Here is an 18,159-nt window from a genome sequence, read left to right as displayed (position 1 = left end):
AAATGATGAATGGTAGCAGTGTCCCAGCACTAATGAAACTTATGAGGCTTGTGAGAAGAGTGATGGAAGCTGTGGACAGTGGCATATTTCACAGCAGACAAGGCCCCGTGCATTTCCACTTACCAGACCACTGGATTGTAAATCAGCCCATTCCCTTATTTTTCGGAAGCCAGAACAGGAACACTGTCAATTCTGGAGAACTGAGCCCAAGTAGAAACCCCCCCCCCACACACACATTATGCCATTGCACAGAAACATTGTAAATGAAAAGCAAAACCCCCAATCCCTTTGTTAACAAGGAACAGAACATAAGAACATAAGAAGATCCTGCTGGATCAGGACAATGGCCCATCTAGTCCAGCATCCTGTTCTCACAGTAGCCAACCAGATATTTGTGGGAAATGAGCAAGCAGGATTGGAATGCCAGGGCACTCTACCCTCTGGAGGTTTCCGGCCACTAGTCTAGATGTTACGTTAGCTGCTCTTAAATGTCCCATATCTCCTCTGGATCCCTTTTTATTAATTGGTGTTACATCGGCCAATTCTCATCTATACTGACTGATCTTGAGGACAGGTTATATATTTTCATTAGAAAACCAGCAATTTCAAATTTGAGTTTTTTAAGAATGGATGCCATCTGGATCTGGTGTTTGGTGATTTTTATTTTGTCTATTAGGCTGAGAACATCATCTCTTGTCACCACCATTTCCCCCAGTTGCTCAGACTCCCTTCCTGCAAAAGTTAGTTCAGGCACTGGGATCTGCACTATATCTTCTGTTGTGAAGGCACATGCAAAGGATTCATTCAGCTTCTCCACGATCTCCTTATTCTCCTTTAGAATACCTTTGACTTCCTTTCCATTGGAGGATCCGGTCCCCTCTCTAGTCAGCCTTCTGCTATTGAAGTATTTAAAGAATTGTTCTATTGTTGGCTTTTTAGCATGCCTTTGGCACCCCCCCCCCTAAGTAATACCTACCTGACTTTGCCAGTTAATTACACTGGCATCCTAGCTGTACCAGGGCCAACAACATGGTTGCTTAAAAAAAAACAACCCAAAACCTAGGTTGCATTTTTGTATACCACTAGCATGAAAATCTATTCTAAGCAATATGAACTGCCTTGACATCCTTGTGCCAAACTTTGCTTTGTCTATTGCAGCAAGGGATTCCTTGCTTCCTAGGAGAATGCAAAAATCATACAGGGTAGTTTACTGTTTAACATTGCAACGTTATTTTTATAGTGCACTATCTATTGGAATAGATCCCGATGCTGCAAACATTTATTACATACCAGGCAATAAACCCACACATCAAGGATGCATGGAAGCTTGTGCTCAAGCCTAAGGAAGCTGCTGATTTCCTTTCTGTCTGCAGTTTCTTATCCACACCAAATGCCACTCTGCCCCATGCTTTCCACCTTGTGCTGGGAGGAAACCAACCACAATCCTTGCCTAGAGTTTATCCAAACCCAACAAATAACAAAATGTAGCCAATGTTTGTTCTTGGCTTACCGATTCTATGGTTTATCATGATGTACAAACTGGACAGTCATGCACACACAGAGATTCCACACATTTGGGGCTTACAAACAGTGTAGCTATTTCTGGGGAAACACTGTTCATCTGCAACTTTGTAATCTGTCCTCTTTTAGCTCTTACTTTCCATTTTAAAAGCTGACACATTTTAAGTAGGGCTCCAACTGATTTATATATCAGTTAAGATTCAGAACTAAGCCTCTGATTTGGCTACAGATAGTGATCATGCAGTTTTGCTCTAATCTAGGGAACTCACTAGAGATAATTCAGCCAGATCATCTAAATGAAGCTAACTGGAAATTATTAATTCCATGGGACTGATGGAGAGATGATGCAGTAACAAATGATGCCTTTTTATATCTCTCTCATAGGCCATTTCATTCCTGACACCTCTGGCTGTCATTTTTGTGGTGAAAATCATTCGACGGACAGACAAGACTGAAATTAAGGAAGCTTTTTTAGGTAAACCGAAAATCATATTCATGTTTTTTATTTGTTTTTTTTTATCGGAAAGCTGTTGCTCTCAGAAAATGTGGAACTTTTTTATTTCTTCAAGGAAGCATGCGTCAGATGTTCTTATACCCTTAAAAGAAAAAGTAAAACAAAAACAACCAACATTTCCTGGGCTTTGTTAGGTAAGAGCTTTTATTCCTCCTGAAACCTGTGTTCATTCCGGCACCTTAAAGTCAGCAGAAATTACTGGTAGAGCAGTAAAGAACAGGCAAAGGTGAGAGGAGTGGGCAAAAGCTATGTGGCAGTGGAAGGTTGTATTAAATAGTGTTTCTTTCTGTCCTTGGGGAGATGAGCAGCGGTGTGCGTGTTTGAATTTCTGCTGCAGCTATTTGGAAGAAGCCTACATTTTTTCTTGTGGTGATTGATCTAAAGAGAAAGAGTGAGAGATTTCTAAACTTTCTAAGCGATCCTCACACCAAAGCTTTATCATTCAGTCTGCCAGGCAGTTTTAGGCTAAGCCCAGCGTCCTTTCCCAGGCCCAGCATCATATATGATAACCAGGCACAGAAAAGTTCAAGCCATGGCTTGAAACTTGAAGCTGCAGTGAAGACAAAGGATTTGTAGTACACTCTCAAGTCTTCGTTTGCAGCCAACAGCTGTGCTTTTTGAATTGGGTGCCTATCTGACTTTTAGAAGACGTCTGAAGGCAGCCCTGTTTAGGGAAGTTTTAAATGTTTGATGTTTTATCGTGCTTTTAATATTCTGTTGAGAGCCACCCAGAGTGGCTGGGGCAACCCAGCCAGATGGGTGGCATAATAATAATAATAATAATAATAATAATAATAATAATAATAATAATAAATTCAGCAACCTCTGAAAGGCTTAAGGATCCCCACACCTGGTGTGTACACAAAAAATCAGGAGTTCCCTAAGAGTCCAAATCTTCCTTTGTATCCCCAGTTTGAATTAATCTTGGGGATAAAATGGATCTTCCTTTGCAGGTGTCATTTGATTTCAAGGAAGAAAGGATTGCACTCTTTCATTTGAAGCTGAAGCAGCTATCATGCTAGTGGCACCACCTGTCAATGTAGCCTGTGGACAACTGGGGACTGGAATGATCTAGTCACCTCCCACTACATTCCATCAAGCCAGTTCTATCTCTCCCTTCTACTGTTGTCCACTCCTTTTTGCCCAGACCACCAGAGTTACATGTCCCTTCCTATTACATTAGCCTTTTCAGTGGCTTTGCTTTTCAGCAAATCTTTATGGCCTCTCCAAATGCTACACAAGGAAAAAGACACATTTGCTTTGAGCAGTCACTGAGGAAGTCCTCTCATGCCACTACTTCAAGGTACCTACTTCAGTCATTTGAAGTGTGAACATAAACAAGAACTGTGGGTGGAAGAGTTCCAATTCCACCACAAAACTATTGACACCCCCTGCTCATTTACCATTCATATTTATTTTCTTCAGACCAGCTTTGAAGCTGTTTCATGGGACTTGTTCCTTGGACTGGCACATATTTAATGTCAGCACTGTAGCCTTCATTACTTGGGTTGTCTACCTCTGTTGCAAAAAAGGATACTTTCAATCTCAAAAGTGTGAAGTGCCTTGCAACATTCTACGCAAGAAATCTGCTTCTGAGGAGCTGTCCAGCACTTTTCTGCTGACGCATAAAGCGTGAAAGAATGCTATTCATACGACAACACCTTAATTTAATTCTGGCTCCTCAAACCAGAAGCATCTCAAGGTAATACCACAGACTTGTGCTGCGGCATGCTTGCATTTCCAATGAATCCTTTGAGAGGCAAGTTACCCTGAAAAAATGATTGTTCAGAAGTTTTCAGGACAATTGAATGACTTCAGATAATTGCCGGATGACCCTGTGCTTCCTTGCCACCTAACAGTGTTGCACAGTGCTATGACTCTGCAGAAAGGAACACGGAGTAACAAAGCCCTATAAGATTGTTAACAGAGGCCATGAAATGCTGTTCTTTAAATAGTATTGCATAAAGAGGCCTTTTTATACAAGACGAAATAACTTGGTATTGAACACGAACACTGGAATACTATGACAAATAAGAAGCCACACATATTTTGCTCAAAGATGGGGAATACGGTACTAAGGTATTGGTGGGCTTTTCTCTCATACTAGCACAGTCTTCATGCCACTGGATATGCAAGATTCCAGGTGTAGTTAGTTCAAAATATACATAAGTCTCACTGTGTGTCCTTTTAAAATCATCACCTTGAATTAGAGAGCCATCATGAAATTGTAAAACAGGAACCCCCAAACTTGGCCCTCCAGATGTTTTGGGACTACAACTCCCATCATCCCTAGCTAACAGGACCAGTGGTCAGGGATGATGGAAATTGTAGTCCCAAAACATCTGGAGGGCCGAGTTTGGGGATGCCTGTTTTAAAACAAAATGCAAGACCTCATGGAGCAAGTCTCACCTGAGTGATTTATCTCAAAATATTGCAGGATGCTTTTTAATCAAAGTCACAAGGCAGTCGGGGAGAAGCTTTCTTTCGCTTTTAAGGATCTGTAGGTCTCAACACTTGGCAGTTTTCTGTATAACTTTTCTGGATGCTAATGACCTGACCAACATCCCCTGCCTGTCCTTTTGGTTGGACGGAAGATTCCTAGATGCTTTTTTGCTATTGGTTGTTGCTTCTTTGATTGCTGGCTTGCTGGGACCCATATGCTTTCTCCTGTCCACTTTCCGCTTATCTCCTTGACTCCGTACAGGGCTGACCTTCCCAGTGTAACTTTCTAATCACAACCCAGCTTCCTAATTGGTTAGTAGTGTTACTTTATTTAGATATTTATAAACCATGTTATTTATAGGAAAGCTAGCAAGGTGATATGCAACCTGAAAACATGACACAAGAACAGTAGCAATTTGATAAAAGCTGGTTGGAGAAACAATGCGACTTTTAAAGACCTGCTAAGCAGTACAGTGTTTAAAAGATGAGACAGCATGGATGACTCCTGCCACACTTTTGTTGGTAAGGCATTTGACAGTTACACTAAAGGCTCAGTCCCTGTTAAAGGCTGACCAAACCTCAGGAGTGTGGGGGACTAACCAACGTACCCCAGAAGAAGATCTCAGTTATCGAGGTGGAGCTTAAGGAATCAGGCACCTTATGGGATCCATCAGTGCTCATGAGATCCATCAGTAACTGGAGCCCACCACAAAACCATCTATCTCACAAATAGAGGCAACTTGTGGGCTCTACTAGCATAAAACACAAAGCCACGATGCAAGAAAACCAAGAAGAATTGGGTATTTGAGTTGTATCTGACTACTGTAAGTCATACTCAGAGGAGATTTACTGAAATGACTAACTTGACCATTGATTTTAGTGAAAATGGCCTCTGAGAATGGCTTGTATACAATATTTTAGATTGTAAACCACCTTGTGATCTTCGAATGAAGGGTGGTATATAATTTTTTTTATAATAAAAAAAAATGCTTTGAATATTTGCAAGCTATGAGTTAACCTTACTGAAGACTCTTATTTCAAACTACCAGTATTTCTAAGTTCTCAACATATTGAACACTTAAAATGTATGGTTGGAATTCAACATCATGCTAAGGAGATTGTTCCTTCAGTGTAAGTATTTCTGCTTGCCAGGAGGGATGATCTCCCCTCTCTATTCTGAAGGTTCTACTGACCTTCTTGAACAGATTTGGGGAGGGCATGTGGAGGGGAGAGGGGTGGAATATTCTGTTGCACTAATACAACAGGATATTCCTGTTGTGGTGGCTTCCAGCAGTGCAACAACTATCTTGAATTTGGCTCTATATGCTGTGGTTCTGGGTTATTATGTTCTTGTTTCGTTTTGTTTTTTAGCTGTTTCCTTGGCTCTTGCTTTGAATGGAGTCTGCACAAACACTATTAAATTAATTGTGGGGAGGTAAGTCCTGGAATATTCCAACTGCTGACTTGAGCCTTGCTAACTGTCAAGTAACCATGAACGCTTCTGAATGGAAATGGTAACCAGGAAGTTTACATAAATAAAAGTTAGTACAAAGATAGTATGATGATTGCAGCACCTGTCCTTGTAGAATCGGAAACTGCTATATAAAGGATGGAGATGCTCATGTCTTGTTCTAACAGTTCTGCTGTTCTTTAGAAATATCTAGTATGTGTGGGCTCAGTAACGCATCTGAAGGTATTAATCTTCTGTACCTGAAATTGTTCATTGTGCATAAGCAGGAATAATGCAGTCCCCTTATGAAACAGTATTCATATCCAGGATTCCTTCTTCCAGTAACTACCTCCCATGAACCCTTTTTCCCATATGGCCAGTGTGGAATCACAACAATTGTTTTAAATGCCCAATAGAATGAACAATATAAATGGAGGTGCAGGTATTCAGATAGAAGCCATAAAAAACAACCTGGCAGCAAGAGTTCCAAACCCTGCCCCCCAATATTTTATAGTCCTTGAAAATAAAATCTCTTGAAAATAAGTTTCAGCAACAAGCTCATAGCCACGTTGAATGATTGTGGGAAGTTACTGTGGAATGGACTGAACATAGTTAGATTTCTTCCTACAAGAGCATTAGGCGTTTTTGCAAAATAACTAGTAGCAAGAACATAAAAAGGTCAAAGAGGAGGTGCCACTTAAATGATGGTTAAGTGGGAATGTAATTTGAATAGTTAATGTGCATAACAACTGCCTCACAGAGAATATGTAGAGGGAATTCTGGTATATTGCTTGGTCAATATACAAAATTTTAAGCAGGGAAATATGCATTACTCAACTGAATTTTGTATGTTCTCTTGTCATAATGCATAATCCCCAACAGGCCTTTTGGGATTATTGTTATGCATAATATCAGATAGAGGGCCTGATGTCAAGCTCTGTGCTTCTCCCGCTCCCTCCATCCCAGTTATTTTTCATCCAACACTTGCTGCAGCAATATACCTTAACTCTGAGTTGCGGAACCTTGGCTGTCTAGATCCACCTTCTCCAACCTGATGTGCCTCTAGACTTTTCTGGACCACAACTCTATCAGCATGGCCAGTGGTCAGGGATGGTGGGAGCTGTAGTCTAAAATATCTGGAGGACATCACTTGTAGAAAGCCGCTCTAGATAATGCTGGACTACAACTCCCAACAGGCCTCACCACTGACCAAGGCCATAGGTTCCTCATCTTTGTTATAATGGAATCTTACCCTCTTCCTTCTCTCTGGTGTGTGAAAAGGGGGCATCACTTGGAAAGTGTAGGCTTGGTTTGTTTTCCTTACACTAGTTTTTCAGGGTTACTCAGCTTGAATGGATCAGGGATGTGGTGGCCAGGGGGCTGGGAATACCCGTGACATTCACCCATGGTTTTGCATCAGTTTGTCAACATCATGAGCAATAGGAGGGTGTGGTGTTTTTGTCACCACTTCTCTGCCCATAAATTTTGATAATGTGCACTCCAGTGATTCATTCGGAGCTGGGCAGATAAAAGCTTAGCTTGCTGAAGATCTTCAATATTTATGAACAGTTGTCCTCCGCCTTAATGTACGCCTTGTTTCTTCATTCTTGTGTCTGTGAGATACATACTGTTTCTATACATTGTTGTTTACATATTCATCTTTCTCTGGTGTCTCTTATAAAATAGTGATTTTTTGGGGGGAGGATAGGGATCCATGAATTTTTTTAGGTTCACACCAGTCTCTCTCTCTCTTTTGGCTTTGTTTCATCAGCTGAAATCTCTGTCAGCCTTAAAAGAAATACTTTAGTTGTGCTTTCTGCATGACATATAGGCCCATACCACAATTTTCTCCATTTCCCCCTCACACACAGTTCTGGACTTTTCAGAGATGAAGAAACTGAGGCCCACAGAGATGATGTTGGTCTACAGCTTCCTCATTCCTGACCGCTGGTCATGCTGGATGAGGGTAATGAAAGTTGAAGTCCAGCAGTGCAGTGTCTGTGTTCGTTTGATAAAAGGGAAAATGGATATGAGAGAATAAAAGGTGAATTCCCTGGATGCCTAGATCCAGGTTTGGGGCAAGTACTCTCTAGTGAGAGAGCCCCAACAAAGGTTTAAAATAACAAAATATACAACAAAATAAAGGGTGGAAATATAAGACCTTTAACATATCCCATTCTAAATTGCTTTCAAAGTTCTCCACTTCCCTTAGCATAGAAAGAGACCATTTGGTAAGTTAAAAATGGTTTACTTACGAACACTTCAAAGGTCAGATTCAGGTGCTACTCCATACAGCAGCAAGAAAAGACAGGCAGCTTTACTTAGGTTCCAAAAGTGGTAAATGCTTCTAAATCATTTGTATAAAAACACAAAGATTGTTTGCTTAAGCCACACTGTCTAAGCTTGGATGATCTAGTTTAGACTTCCTTACTGGTAGGGTTCACATGATGGAAAGAAAGAGAACAAAGTGTTTAGTAACTCTTCCTCCCAAGGTGAGAAGGTGTGACCTAGCAAAGCCTGGCAGGACAGCTTACTCTATGGTCTTAACCCCTTCATGCATTAATTTGAGTTAAGTTTGTTGGCTATATGAGGCTAGATAAATCCTACATTCTGGAGGACCACAGGTTCCCCTTCCCTGATATATATAGTAAATGTACATTAAAACTGAAATATCCAGTTAGATTTATAAAGAAACTGCTTTGTACTCTGAGGCTCATCTATTTCTTTACCAACACTATGTAGTAGGCTGTTAGAATTCCTAACAACTTTCATGGCCAGAGCACTGTAGATTAAAATCACCAAGTAAATTGATCTCCTGAAGCACCCTTGCTCAACAGGAAACAGGAGGAAATGAACTCCCTCAATGTAAACAGTCAGTTTAATGTAATTATCACTTTGAGGTTTTACTAATGGCTGCTCTTTCACTTTAAATGTCCACAATGTTCCTTGCAGACCTCGTCCCGATTTCTTTTACCGCTGCTTTCCAGATGGAGACATGAAGTCTAACATGGACTGCACAGGTGATCCAGATGTGGTCTCCGAAGGCAGGAAAAGCTTTCCAAGTATCCATTCTTCCTGTAAGTTCACCACAAAGTAGCTCCACATTTTTACTCACCTCTTTTTTTTTTTTTTGCCTTTATTCCTCCTGAGGGTTCAAGAGTGATTCGAGATGGAAGGAATGTCCAGGGCTGCAAGTTAAAAAGAAATGTTTTGTGTTTAAAGGACTAGCAAATGTTCTTCAGAGTGCTGGAACTACAGAAAGCCTGTACAATATGTGAACTGAAAAAACAAATGTAGTCATGTACGGTGGCCAGGACAGGCTGGCAGGAAGGGGCATCACCATGGAACAGACCTTCTGTCAAAGGCATCAGTACTGCATACTGGGATGGTGAAGGGTGGCAGCGAGGTGAGAGAAGTTTGGGCATGCTGGCGGGGAGCTCCTGAACTGCCCCAACCTTGCTACTATGCTACTCCACCCGCTCGCTATCCTAGTACACAGCAGCAAAACCTCTCCTTGGGAGGCCAGGCTCACAGCTCTGCCCTTCTCTACCAGGTGATCCTGAGAATAGCCTGCCAGCCCCTTCTCCAGTCCCTGATTTTTGGAAGGGCATGAGTTTTTCGAACCTTGATAGGCCATCATACATGGCTGGTGAGCTGCATTCAGTATGTTGCACCACAAGTTGTTCAGGCTTGGTTTACAAGATAAGTAACTGTATAAATTTAAATGAGGAACTAAAGAACGTGTTGGAGCAAGTGCAGCCTTTGTGGTTGTCATCTCTTCTTGGCAGTCTTTTGTTCAGCACTTGTCATTTCTGTTGGGATACTGTTATTGTGTTGTTGTCTTTTTAAAGGAAGAAAGAAACTTACATTATAAACTACTGGAGGTAGATGCACCAATAACACATACCCAGCAAATTATGTACAGAAGAATGCAAAAAGAACACTGTCATTGTGCACGCAGAGCTGTCAGGCATTCATGGAGAGTGGCAGCCACTCAAGTGCATTGCATTTGAATGAATAAGTAATCTGCTTTGCGAAAATTGCCGAAAGATTAACAGTGTTGTTAGAGAAGTGGCTGTAGAATTATATGCATGCTTTTGATGGAGTTTGATCTGAGACGCCCCTTTCCAAAATATATAGGATCTCTTGAAGAAGCAGTTGTCAGTTACTGACCATGCATGTGCAAAGTTGACTTCGGAAAAAACCAGTAGCTCCCTAATGGTTTTCACTAGGGCATGTCTGGGCCCTCCAGAGATGGATTAATGCTGAAGCAGGAAAAGAGGGGGTAAGTCTGTGAATTTGTGAAACAAATGAGAGCCAGGGGGGAGATGGAAGCGAGAGGGTTGGTCTTATTTGTAGCCAGTTAATTCAACGGAATGGCATTCTCCTAAGATATGTTATGCTGTCATAGGGAACCTCAGGCCTGGATGCTGAATGTGGCCTGCTAAATCTCTTAATCAATCCTTCACGATTCTTCCCAGGCCTTCCCCCTCCTCAGGCCACATTTCCCACTTGCCTGCTCCAAGCTCTTCTCAAATGCTTTCCCCCTGACTGGAAGGTGCTCTTGCACTCTTAATAATGCCTCTTGCTTGCCTGGATGGAGGATAGAGAGAGATGTACATGTGCAGAAGCTTCTGGTTTCTGCATAGTTGAAACATAGCCTGCTATGGGGAAAAAATAGTCTACTTTGGCCCTGTCCGCTATTGGAATGTGGCACCCTTAAATCTGTCAGTGAGGGAATGCGGCCCTCAGATTGAAAATGGTTCCCCACTCTTGTTGTAAACACCATTCAAAATTAGTTCAACAAACTTTCACCAGCACCTGTTGCATCTGGAACTATTTCAAAACAACAACAAAACAACCCTCTTTTTTGCTGCTTTTCAGTTTTTCACAGTAGGATTTTTTTTAAAAAAAATGTAGCTGGCTCTCTCAGAAAAGAATGGCAGTTGCCATGATTAATGCATGATGAGTCCTTTGAAAGGAGAATTAAAAGCAGTCTCCTATGATTAAATATACCACACGCACAGCCCAGGTTTGTCTGAACATGTGAAGGAAATTGTAGATGAAGCTAACATGTCACACACTATGAGTAAAGAAGATCAGTTGAAAGCAGATGATCTTAGTTCATAATATCAAATTCTTGCTATGTGAGGTTCCGTTTTCTTGACGGTGTTCAGCAAGGATTGTGTTGGCATGTTTGACATACCGTATTGCATAATATTTCCCACCTTGGTCCTAGAGCCAGATCATGCATTACCTTCTCCTGTTCTTTCAAATATTTAACAGCTGAAGTGAGAAAGCTGCATAACGCCAGAAGAAGGAATCCAATGAAAATCTCAGCAAAAGGGAAGAGTCATGTAGTGAGATTAGAAATCCATTACCATTGAAGCCCAAGAAAATGCCTTCTAGGCTTTTCCTCCCTTGTAAATAAATGGATTGTGATTCTGGATATAGTTGCAGGGGAGGAGGAAGAGCCAGGGGACAGATTTTCACTTCAAAGTTGGCCTTGAGTTCTCCTCTTTGGTTTCAGTATGTGATCACATGTTAAGAAGAAGGAGTTGCATTTGGGTTCAGCATTATAGTGCCTGCAAAACTTGGTCACTCTTCCTGACATGGAAAGTCCTGGCCTCCACTCACATGAACTCCAATGGAAGGGAGGGGTTGCAATGTATCTTACTGCCTGTCTTTATGACATGCTTTTGGCTACTGAAAGCAAAACAAAACAAATCTCATATACAGTATTAAAGGCGGAGGGGGAAATTAATAAATGGTTTGCTTTCACATAAATCTGCAGTCTATCCTCTTGTGTATATCTAATCCTAGATCTGCCAGACTTAAAAAACCCAAAAGCTCTGCTATCTTTCCACTTTATTAACGAGCAAGTGTGATAGCTCAACATCCAATGAGCAACGACATATTCTTATCACGAAAGATCAGTGGGTGGTAGGATCAAAACATGCTTTAAATCATACAATTTGCTCTTGGCATCAAATGAGAGTCCTTGTATTATTCTTATTCCAGGAAGTATTGCTGAGTGTTTCTCTTTATATACCTCATTTTTTTGCTGGGAGAAGGCGGGATGTTGCTCAGATGTATAGGAAGACAATTAGCTGAGTCGCCCCTGAAATAACTGATGAACAAAAGTTGACAAAAGTGTGTGGTTCATGAAGAAAGGCCTTATTTTGTGCTCTGTCAGTCTTTTTATAGATGCTGGTGTCTGTTCAGCTGGCTGCAAAACAAAATTAAATGAGAGAACAGAGGAATACAAAAAGAGGCTCTCAGTCTTTCAAAACATACTGCTTGTTTACAGAGATGTTGATTGCCTATCAGTTTCTTAAGAGCAAAGAACTGAACATAGTGATTAAGAACATGAGCCTTGTCTGCCCCTATTCAAATGTCAGAACAGCCATGGAGTTATTGGGTGATCTTTGACAAGCCACTTATTTCTCAGTCTCTTCTCCCCTATCTTCCAAATGGGGTTAATATTAATAATACTGGTTTCCCTTAATTTTAAAATTAAAAGAATATTCTGAAATAAAAGACCATCTAATCACCTGGTTACAGTATTTCCAAATTAACCAAAGATTGCAAATCGATAAAAAAATTGGATTTGAAAAAGAAATATCTAAATTGGAGGAGATATTATTGGTAAATAAGAATAAATATATAAAAAACTTATATCAAATAATATTAAAATGGAAAACGGAAGAAGAAATGATGAAAAAGTTTATGATCAAATGGAGCCAAGATTTGGGAAAATCAATTTCAGTACAAATGTGGGAAAATTTATGGAAACAAGATTCGAATTTTACCCCCAATTATGATTTGAAAGAGAACATATCAAAGATGCAAAATAGATGGCATTTGACGCCACTCAAATTGTCAAAAATATATCCAGGGGTTAGTAATTTATGTTGGAGATGTAAGAAGGAAATTGGATCATTTATTCACATGTCGTGGAAATGCAACATAATCAGGGGTTTTTGGGAGATGATATATAAGGAGTTGAAGAAAATATTGAAATATTCCTTTAAGAAAAATCCTGAAATGTTTCTTTTGGGAATGACACCGGATGATATCAAGCCAAATGATAGATGTATAATTAGTTATGCTGTAGCTGCCTCTAGATTATTAGTTGCAAAAAATTGGAAAGCCCCAGAACCCCCTAGCAAAGAGGATTGGCAACAAAAATTATTTCAGTATCACAATTTGGCGATGAAATATGAAGAAATTAAAGGAACAAATTCAGAAGAAGTCATCAAAATGTGGAAACCATTTATTAAGTATATTAAAGATAAAGTGGAAAGAGCAAATCTCATCTCAGATATCTAAAGATTCTATCATGATAAAGGTTGTAGATGAATATATAGAAAATGTATTGTAGTATATATAGTAATGAATTACAGTATGCAATTTATATTTGGAAAACAGGGATAAGCTCAGAACAGGTTGAGAAGTAGGGGGGGTGGGGAGGAGGGAGGGAAACGAGGGAGGGGGTGGGAGGGGAAAATAAGACAATGTAATACTAGCATTGCAGTTGTATGTTTTTATTTGTATGTAAACAATTTCCTTTTTCTTTTGAAATCAATAAAGATTATTTTTTTAAATATATATATATATATATATATATATATATATATATATATATATATATATATATAATACTGGTTTCCCTTAAAGGTAAAGGGGGACCCCCTGGCAGTTAAGTCCAGTCGCGACTCCGGGGTTGCGGCACTCATCTTGCTTTACTGGCCGAGGAAGCTGACGTTTGTCCACAGACAGTTTTTTCTGGGTCATGTAGCCAGCATGACTAAGCCGCTTCTGGCGAAACCAGAGCAGAGCATGGAAAAGCCATTTACCTTCCCACCGGAGTGGTACCTATTTATCTACTTGCAGTTTGACGTGCTTTCGAACTGCTGGGTTGGCAGGAGCTGGGACCGAGCAATGGGAGCTCACCCCGTCGTGGGGATTTGAACCGCCAACCTTCTGATCAGCAAGCCCTAGCTCAGTGGTTTAGACCACAGCGCCACCTGCGTTCCTGATTTCCCTTACAGAGCCATAAAGATCGTTCCCAGCATGCATGTAATGTGCCTGAGTACTCATAAAGTCCTTAGTAAATCAACTCCACGTCAGCCATAAAAATGAAGCGCAAGATCCATGATCTTGTTGGCCTTTGGGAAAGGTCCACACAAGCCCATGGCCTTTATCTGTTGGGTTTTGTCACAGGCAGAGCTTTTGGTCTGACTCACTTGCAGAAATTGACAGACAGGTGGCGAATTTGAGAGTTGGTTCACTGAAAAAATCCAAACCAAAGCTATTCCCAAAGCAGCCAGGAATATTGCAAAAGAAGAAAGCCATAAAAACTTGCAAAAGGATTTAGCAAAGTGATGACTGCCCTATCCTTTTTGAGCACCATTCTCCATCAGGGCCAATCAGTAATTAAATGACACAAACATTATCAGATTAATCCCGAAGGGACCTATGACTTCATTATCTTGTAAAAACAAAATCTATTGTTAGATTTTTATCCTGCCCTTTCTCCAAGGAGCTCATAAAATGCTACTATATTTTGTTCTCTCCCCTTCGGTTTCAGTGATAGCCCAATACCTATGGAATTCCCTTCCTAGATCATGTTGTATGTCCTCTCTTTTGAAGGCTTTTAAATGGGATTTGAATACTTTTTTAAAAATTCCAAATTCCTTTTGATAGATACTTTTCTGGTACTGGTCTTTTTATCTGCTATTCTTGCTGCCTGGGTCTGCACTTGTATTCTCCCTCCCCCCCCCCCCCGTTTGAAAGAGAGAGGGGAACATTTTTAAAGCAGGAAAAATAAGAAGGAAACAAATGGAAAGGAAGGAGCTCTGATGGTTGCTTCAGGAAGCACTAGGGGAGCACATACAGCCCCTAGGCTACGGGGTACTCACCTGTGCTCTCTAGAGACTAGTATATGTGTTTTAATTGAATAAGATAGAAAAGTTGGCAATCATTCAATGTACTTTAGCAGAATAATCAAATGGTACTTCCAGATTGGACTTGTGGCAGGTTCAAGTAATCAATGTCCTAATATCCATGCCAAGTCAAGAATATACTTCCATAAGGGAGGTATGTGGCTTGAGTCCTGTAGGGTAATTCATCAGCAAATTAATAATGTGTCACTCTTTGAATATTTGTTGGAGAATTTCCGCTGGACAAGCGTCTCTTGTTAAGTGTAATTTTTGGCTTTAAACAATGTCACAGAGTGAGAGTGCATGGGAAATAAACTCTTCCGAGGCCATCATTTGCATGCAGTAAAGCAAATCCAGGCTGACCAGATGTCCAGTGATAAAAGGTTGGAAATTAAATCTGGGAGGTGCTTTAAAAAAAATAGCTCCACTCTTTGTTATTGTAAATAGCCCTCTGTTTTTGAGCAATTGAGGAATGATTTCTCAGTGCATCATTTCTGAATACCTTCTACCCCTTGCAGTGAATACTTGATTTCAGGCACCAGCTGCTACTTGTGAGGGTTGGGAAGTTACATTCATTCTTGAACTGAGCAGATGAATGGCTTGAGTGTGACCTAAATCAACACTTGGATTATTTTAGCCTGCAAGTCTGAACGTAGTTGCTTATGTACAAGGCTCAGTGTTATTAATACAACTGGAAAGTATTCTGAAGAGCATGTCTTCTAGGACAATTATTCATGTTAAACTTTTAAAGTGTAGTTTGTTATGAATGGTCTAGCTAAATACCTTTGCAATTATGTGTACTGTGCTATAAAAAATTAAACAATTTCTCAAATACTTTTTAGTGAACATGCAGTATGCATGGGGTATAGGGGGATTCCCAGATTGCATGCACGCGCACAAACACAGCCGTTGAATTTAAAAGGAAGTAATTAAAGTCCTGCTAAATCAGAACAAAAGTCCACCGAGTCTTGTATCACAAGGAGGGCACAAAAGTAGCAACCCACACCAATACAATTAGGAGGAAAGTATTGCCATTAGAAGTTGGGAAACAATCTGCTGGGCATTACATGCACAGTCTCCTGCTGAATTAGCATACCAATTTTCTAACATTATGAGGATCTGACAAGTCTCTTTTTCAAAGTTACTATCTGAGTTTTTAATTAACTTCCATCTGTTTAAAAATGGTTATAGCAATTGGAGCTTTTCTGGTGCCTTCTGTCTAGCTTTTCATTGCAATGAATCAATTTTTTTTAAAAAAAATATATGGGGGTGTTTCCCTCCTGGGTTCAACATTCTGCATACAGTGTATATACTTTACCAGGGTTTCTTCCATATAGCTGGCATTCTGCAATCCAGGCAGGGTGGAGTGCATTAAGCTATTTCCTGTCCATCACCCATGTCCTGAAAAAAGGTACCTACCTTTCTACCAGACAATTCCTGAATTCCCTGTTTTTTAACACCCAGTTACAATTTCAGCGCTAACGTTGGCACTCTGTTGAACTTCTCTTGACTTTTGGAGGCTTTGAATTACTTTGTAAATGAAAAACAACATTGTGAGAAATGTTTATATACTCTAATATCGATGAATAAAGGGACTACTGTGTATGCTGCAGTGCTGCCAATAATTATGTGGCCTTTGATGAGATCATTTAATTCAGGCATCCCCAAACACGGCCCTCCAGATGTTCTGGGACTACAATTCCCATCATTCCTGACCACTGATCCTGTTAGCTAGGGATGGTGGGAGTTGTAGTCCCAAAGCATCTGGAGGGCTGAGTTTGGGGGTGCCTGATTTAATTTCTTCCCCTTACCCCTGTAAATTGTTTAATTTTCTTAGACATATTTCAATTAGTTAAGATTCATTGATGTGATATGTTGACTTTTGGGTAGAGTGTGCAATTGCTTTTGAAGACAAAAGCCTTCATTGACTTAAAAACAACAACACTCACTTGAGATCTGAATATTAGGAAATTATTTGGGGTATTATCTCTGCTCATTGTTTATTTCTTCCATTGTTTATTTCTTCCATTTTAGCCCTTTACACTAAATCTTTCTGTTTATTTTAATCTAACCATTATGTGTGTTCTATTGACTGAATAATAGTTGTGGCAATTACTGTTGACTACAGCAGATCAGAGTCTTTCATTATGAGAAACCGTAAGATAAAGCATGTAATCAGTGTATTTGGCTGTTACTTCTATAACAGTAATTATGCTGTCCTTTGCTTGTGGAAGTGGCTGCACTCTGACTTCCGTTTTTTTAAGGTAGATATTTGTTTTTGAAAGAATTATGGCCCTATAAAGGAAAAGCTGTTTCCCTTTTCCAGGTTCACTAATACACATAATAGTATGAAACTGAAAGTACTAATGTACTAGTATGAAACTGAAGGTTAATGTGATAATAAGGGGTGCTGTTTTTGTTGATGCTCTCTGGTCAAAAAGCATGCTCTTTTATATTATTTTATATTTTTATTGCCACGAATGATAAAACAGCAAGCATTAACGGAAACCACTAGAAAACCTTTGCTAGTGTATTTAAAAACCAATATAAAGTTTGTTGACCCCCACCTACTCCTGTGAGAGGATTGGAGTCACATAGGATTTCCTCACCTGGGATTCTGCTAAAATGAGAATAGAATAGAATAGAATAGAATAATAATTTTTTGGCCAAGTACTAATATACAGTACTTGGAATTTTGTTTCGGCTACATTGCAATGTAAAAGTACTTTATACAAAATGTGCAGAACACTATTTCAAGATCACCAGCGGCGTGACTTCAGAAGAGGTTGAGGTGGTTGTTGGTGTCTCTGGCGCCAACTGAATGGCACTAGTTGATAATGCTTGACTTTCGAACCTGCTATAAAACTGATTCAGGTCGTTTGCCAATTTTTTGACTCTCTGGAGCAGAAGAAGATGTTCTCTTATATTCAGTAATGTTCTGTAAATTCTTCCAAAGAGTAGCCGAGTTCCCTGTTGAGAATTGACTCTGAATCATAGGTTCGTTTTGCCACTTTAATCTCCTTTGTCAGTACATTCCTAGCTGGGAATTCCTTTCCTGTAAGTCTCCTCTTTAGCATATTGGAGTTTCTTGAGTTTTCCTGATTAATAAGGTGCAGTTCATCCATTTTATTGGCAAGTGAGCGAAGATTTGAGATGTGAAGATGCAAAGATTCCTCCCATGCCAATACAGGCAACTAAGCATCAGAAAACAATTGGTATACCTGGAGTTTAGGTACCGCATGGTCCAGGGGCTGTACATCCTGCAGGGATGGAGCACCACAGGTATG

At 40.1% G+C, this 18,159-nt stretch overlaps 1 protein-coding gene across 1 annotated transcript in view; it reads left to right on the top strand.

The window, feature by feature from the left end:
* The window catches only part of PLPP4 (phospholipid phosphatase 4), an 86,458-nt gene that overhangs the window by 38,732 nt on the left and 29,567 nt on the right, over window positions 1–18,159 (top strand). The window contains exons 3-5 of the mRNA XM_035137980.3: window positions 1,906–1,996; window positions 5,849–5,912; window positions 8,880–9,004. Of these exons, the coding sequence (XP_034993871.2) occupies window positions 1,906–1,996; window positions 5,849–5,912; window positions 8,880–9,004 (280 nt within the window). The remainder of the gene's footprint in view (window positions 1–1,905; window positions 1,997–5,848; window positions 5,913–8,879; window positions 9,005–18,159) is intronic.

The sequence above is a fragment of the Zootoca vivipara genome, chromosome 5 (genome assembly GCF_965207765.1).
Source record: "Zootoca vivipara chromosome 5, rZooViv2.hap1.1, whole genome shotgun sequence".
NCBI classification, from domain to species: Eukaryota; Metazoa; Chordata; class Lepidosauria; order Squamata; family Lacertidae; genus Zootoca; species Zootoca vivipara.
The sequence above is the reverse complement of the archived record's forward strand: the minus strand, read 5'-3'. Positions and strand labels throughout refer to the sequence as shown.